This window comes from Raphanus sativus, chromosome 8 (assembly GCF_000801105.2).
Source record: "Raphanus sativus cultivar WK10039 chromosome 8, ASM80110v3, whole genome shotgun sequence".
Taxonomy (NCBI): domain Eukaryota; kingdom Viridiplantae; phylum Streptophyta; class Magnoliopsida; order Brassicales; family Brassicaceae; genus Raphanus; species Raphanus sativus.
The window spans coordinates 21,633,429-21,639,079 of NC_079518.1; the positions used below are offsets into that span (position 1 = coordinate 21,633,429).

The window sequence follows — 5,651 nt, forward strand, 5'->3', positions numbered from 1 at the left end:
GGGCCCAAATATGACCCCCTAGCTAGTGATAGACAATAAGAAATGATAACGGGCCGCGAAAGGCCCATCATGAATTCAATCTTCAAAAACAGCTAAGTCAGATCCGGAGGCTGTGAGCTGGAGATGTTCATCAGAGAGGTCAAGGAAAAGAGGCAGCTCGTTGACAAGTAAACAGGCGCAGGACCCGGTCAAAGAGGTAGCTCGTGGACAAATAAATAGGCGTAGGACCCGGTCAAAGGGGAGCTGTTACAAATCCCTCAAATCACGGAGGAGATCTCGGGAACCAGTTGGTAGCGACCAAAGGGGGCCTGAGGCTATTTAAAGAAGACATCAAACAATAATCAAGGGATCCGCATTCTCTACGATTCATACACATTAGCTCTTAAACACTATTATCTCTTTGTAATCTCAAAAACATTCCTTGTAAACAATTCTTATCAAGAATCAATAAAATCATTCTTTCATCCTATAAAGTTCTTACGGGATTCAGCCCACGTTTATCTTTCCCTAATCCTTTCCTAAACTATAACCTGACCTAAAAATCAGGAGGTGAGTTTAATCCCTTACACTAACTGTTAGTACAAGTGGTTGCTTAGGTTTTGCAGCTACGTTAGCAGCTTTATGCGTTTTCCTCTCCGGGCATTCCTTTTTCCAATGTCCCTCCTTCCCGCATACGAAGCAACCCTTGTTGTTCTTATCATATTTAGGTCTTGATTTAGATCGTCCGTGTCTACTCTTCGATCTACCTTTCCAGTTCCGGTTCCCTCCTTTGTTAGCCCGATCAGATGACCTTCCTCTATCCTAAACGTATAAGCCCTCATCTTGAGGCTTTGAGACTTTTCCACTCTCCGTTAACTCTCTTTCCTTAGATCGTGCAGCTCCGGTAACTTCGTTGATCTTGAGAGTGTCTCGTCCATACTTGAGGGTCTCCTTGAGCTGGTCATAATGTTGAGGCATTGAATTTAGTAGTAGTATCGCTTGAACCTCTTCATCAACCTCCACCTTTAGGTTGTTTAGGTCTGTTACTAGCTTTAGGAAGTCATCTACGTTTGCGTCTATGCTTTTGGAATCGTTCATCTTAAATGTGTAGAACTTGTGTTGCAGGTAGATGCGATTTGGCAAGGACGTCTCCGTGTACAGCAAGTTGAGGGCTGTCCACATCGCAGCAGCTGTCTCGCAGTGGCTGATCTTTCTCAAGACTTGGTTTCCCACGTTCAATACAATGAGATCTTTCGCTTTCTCCGATTTCCCGAGCTTAACGGGATCAACGGTTGGGATGCTGTCTGCTTCTTCCTTCTCCGTGTCTTTCAAGGTAACATCTTCTTCTTCCTTGACGACTGGTGGATCCTGTAGAAGCTTCTCATCAGTTAGGATTTCCTTTAGCCCTAGGAAACCAAAGTGAGCCAACATCCGAACTTTCCATAGTGAAAAATCTCCTGTTCCCATCGAACCGATCTATATCGATCCTGTCGTACTTCTCGTTTCTCATTCTGTTAACCCGGATTGCTCTGATACCACTTGTAAGGATTTAACCTTGCTTGTGCTTTATAACTTTAGAACAAGAACGACCAAAACGTATTCTCTTTATTAGAATGAACCAAACTGAGATTTAATACAATACTTGAAAGATGAAATCACAACTCTTTGATCTCTATCTCTCGTTAAATCTCTATTGCTCTCTTGACTGGATGATTAACTTATGAGCCTATCAAGTCCTATTTATACATGAAGAAGTTCCTAGTTTCTATTGTAAAGTAATATGGCAAATTTCCTTTACGTATTTGCCTTAACGTATTTGCTGTTTTTACTAACTGACTTCTTCTTTGTTGCAGGATAAAAGAGATGGGCCAAGACAAATCAATTAGAGCCCATTAGTCTAATAAACCTCATACGTACTCCTCTAAAAGTTCTAATACTCCACTCAGTCCCACTTGGTCCACCAGATGTCAATGTTCATAACCTAACAAACTTTGAAGTTTTACAATGTGACCAGTAGAGTTTTAAGTCTCTAGGAGAAACAAAAAAAATCGGTGAAATATTCACCACACATCTCTCCTAGGCATCAAATTGTTAAGTTTCTCCTCGGTCCCCGCCACAGTTCCAACTAAGCGTCGTCATTGAAAACTGGATGGTCTCGGGTGAACCGTCTAACGTTCATTTTGGTGCGAAATTTTGGATGTTACTTCTCCCTTCTCTCTTGTTTACGTTTCATTTGTCCTTCGTCTGATCCTCTACGTTTCTTTTCCTCATCATCAACTTTAAAACTCCTCTTTGTTTTGCTCCTTCTTGTCCAAGATGATGAACTTCTTGATGCAGTTATGCTTTTACTCCCCTTTCAAATTCCATCTGACTGGCCGCAACCTATTTCAAAACCACCCAAATTCCGAACATGAAGTCCCATGTGTTTGATCTTCCTTCCCCATATATCAGTCGGTTCAGTTGCTTGGTCGGATCAAAAATCTCCAGATCACCTTTTGATTTTTTTTTAAATAAAGTAATTTTGATACTTATTTTAAGAGAAAATACCTATTTCAAAAAAAACATTTCAAATACTATATAAATATTAAAAGATAAAAAATTATGGTAAAATAAAAATATACACGAAGCAATGCTAATTACTGATAAATTATTAACCAAAATTAGTTTTAGAAACCACTTACATCCCACATTTATCTACGAATATGTACACCTCTTTTAATTGTAGCCGATAAATTGTAACTAAAGGTTTCTAAAACAAAGGTGAAACTGAACTTACTAGAAATAGGAGAAAGAATTAAAAACTGTTCGCTCTGCTCCTTATAATATAATTTTCCCTTCTTTCTTGATTCCCATCACTTTTTTTTTTATTATTTCTAGAAGACAAAGAAGATTTTTTCCTGGAACGAACTCTTATAGTTTCGAAGATGCCAGAGACGGATTTATCGTTTGGGAGGTCATTACTAAGTTTGCGTCGGGACCAAGTGCACTTAATGGACCCAACCGAACCTATGAGCATGGAGGTGGAATTAGATTCTTTTCAGAGACAAGTTGCTGAGAAATTTATTGACCTCAACGCCTCTGCGAATGACGATGAGCTCCTCTCACTTGAATGGATAGGAAAACTTCTTGATTCGTTTCTTTGTTGCCAAGAAGAATTTCGAGTTATAATATTCAACCACAAGTCTCAGCTTCTCAAACAGCCAATGGACCGATTGATAGAAGATTACTTCGAGAGGAGCGTCAAAGCTCTTGACGTATGCAATGCGATTCGTGATGGGATTGAGTTGATCGGGCAATGGCAAAAACTAATTGAAATCATAATATGCGCTTTGGACGCGAGCCATGGACAGCTCGGTGAAGGGGAAATCCAACGTGCTAAGAAAGCTTTGATTGATTTAGCCATTGGGATGCTAGATGAGAAAGATTCTTCTAACTCATTGGCCCAGCGTAACCGTTCTTTCACACGTAACAAGGACAATAATCAACACATTGGCTATTTAAGGTCACTTTCTTGGAGCGTGTCCCGGTCTTGGTCAGCCTCAAAGCAGTTACAAGGAATAGGAAATAACTTGGCCACACCTCGAGCTAGCGATGTCATGGCTACTAATGGTTTAGCCCTAACAGTATACACAATGACATCAATATTGTTGTTTGTTATGTGGGTTCTTGTGGCCGCTATACCTTGCCAAGACCGTGGTTTACAAGTGCATTTTTACTTCCCAAGGCATTTCCAATGGGCAGTACCAGTGATGTTCTTGCACGATAAAATCATGGATGAATCAAAGAAAAGAGATAAAAAGAAGGCATGTGGATTGCTTAAAGAGATTAATCTAATGGAGAAAAACTCGAAAATGTTAAGTGAACTGATTGATTCAGATAACTTCTCATTAACTGATGATAATGGGTTAGAAGTGAAGGAGAGAGTGGAAGAGTTGATGCAAGTACGTGAATCTGTGAAAGAGGGTTTGGATCCATTTGAAAGGAAAGTTAGAGACGTTTTCCACAGGATTGTTCGTAGCCGCACTGAGGCTCTTGATTCCCTTGGAAAGGTACATGATCAAGAATAGGAAAACTTGTAACATGGTTTTCTATTGACGTTTCAGATTCAGTTGTGAGGAAAATATGGAAAATATTGGATAAAGGGAAAAATAATATCTTGTTTTTTTTTGCGTATCATCCCTATAAAGAAAGGTGCTAATCTTCTATGTGTCGTTTTTATTTTATCAAATGTCCTGAGAGAGACAATAATATCTTCTTTCGATGTTGTATTTAGTTCTTACGATCATGTCCACCTCTGTAGACTAAGAGACGTTGATATTACTCGGCAAGACTACCCCGGACACCTAGAACTCTCTTTTCAAAGCATTAATGACAACTAGGTTTTCCTAGTTATAAACTCAAAGCATCCCCTATTAGGGGTGGGCAAAATATCCGTAAATTTTGATTCGATTCGTTATTCGTTCCGATTCGATCCGAAAAATCCGAATATCCGTAACTTAACGAATCGAAGCAAATACTAAAATCCAATATCCGTCAAAGACGAAGCAAATCACAAATACTAATATTTTTAGAAACGGATATCCGATCCGATCCGTTATATACATATATATGTATACATGTTTATAAAATTATATAATATACATACTTTTATATCTTTATATAAGTATTATAATGTTTTATTCACTAAATTAATTATTTAGTTATTAAAAATTTTGAAAGTATGTAATTTTCTTATAAAAAAGTAATGAAATATTATTATTTTATTTCAGATTTTCTTCTTTTTTTTTATTTTTATTTTTATTTTAATTTTTTATTATTTTTTACGGATCGAATCGGATATCCGAAAAAAATCGGATATTTGCGGATATCCGATGTTCCGGATATCCGAAGAGTTACGGATCGGATCGGATCGAAAAATCGAATATTCGTAAGACACGGATCGGATCACGGATATCCTTAAAATTCCGGATATCCGCTCCGTGCCCACCCCTATCCCCTATACAGGACCGTCTTTTAGCACGTGCAAGTGGAACGGTCGAACAGGGTCCAAAATTTTAGAGGGTCCATAATTTTTTTTTGTTTTACTAATAGTTATAAATTTAAAATCAAATTTTTATAAAAAAATTAGAATGACTATATTTTAATTTAGTTCTCGTATTCATAACCAATAAATGTAAATTAAAATTTTTTATTTTGTTTATATAACCAACTAAAAGACAATAAATTAGGAAATACTTAGTATTTATATCAATTATATATTTTGGAAAGTAATAAATAGTTGTTGATGTTTGTTATAATATTCAATGGTAGTATAAAAAGTTAATATTCTAATTGATTATGTTGAGGAAACAATTATCAATTAGTGATTATAAATACGTAGAACAAAATATATTTTTTCACCATTTTTAATTAAAAATAGCAAACACGAAGAAAATAAAGCTAGCATACAACTTCTTTTTACAAGAAAAAAGATTGACTTGTCTAATCAAGAGTATATAGCTTACTATCCGGATTTTGTTACTCTATTATATTTATAGATTATGATTTCTGATTGTGGATATAATAAACGTAAAAAACTGAAAAAATTAGAAAATGTAAATCTTATGATTTGATCGATGATTTTGCATTGAAAAATACTAAATAATCAAGTTTAATGATTTGATCAATAATTT

The 5,651-nt window shown here is 36.5% G+C and overlaps 1 protein-coding gene and 1 non-coding gene across 2 annotated transcripts; one reads left to right on the forward strand and one right to left on the reverse strand.

The window, feature by feature from the left end:
• The first annotated feature begins 2,903 nt into the window (after positions 1–2,903).
• On the forward strand, positions 2,904–4,046 carry LOC108820379 (protein ROH1-like). The gene has a single exon (XM_056991990.1). It carries the CDS (start codon positions 2,904–2,906, stop codon positions 4,044–4,046), a length of 1,143 nt encoding a protein of 380 aa, XP_056847970.1.
• Positions 4,047–4,123: 77 nt separating this feature from the next.
• Positions 4,124–4,222, reverse strand: LOC130499328 (U6 spliceosomal RNA). Its single transcript, XR_008938206.1, has one exon. It is a non-coding gene; the product is annotated as a U6 spliceosomal RNA (small nuclear RNA).
• Between the last annotated feature and the right edge of the window lie 1,429 nt (positions 4,223–5,651).

Bases quoted from the DNA above. Each gene is read 5' to 3' on its own strand.
- LOC108820379 (XM_056991990.1), top strand. From the start codon at position 2,904: ATGCCAGAGACGGATTTATCGTTTGGGAGGTCATTACTAAGTTTGCGT.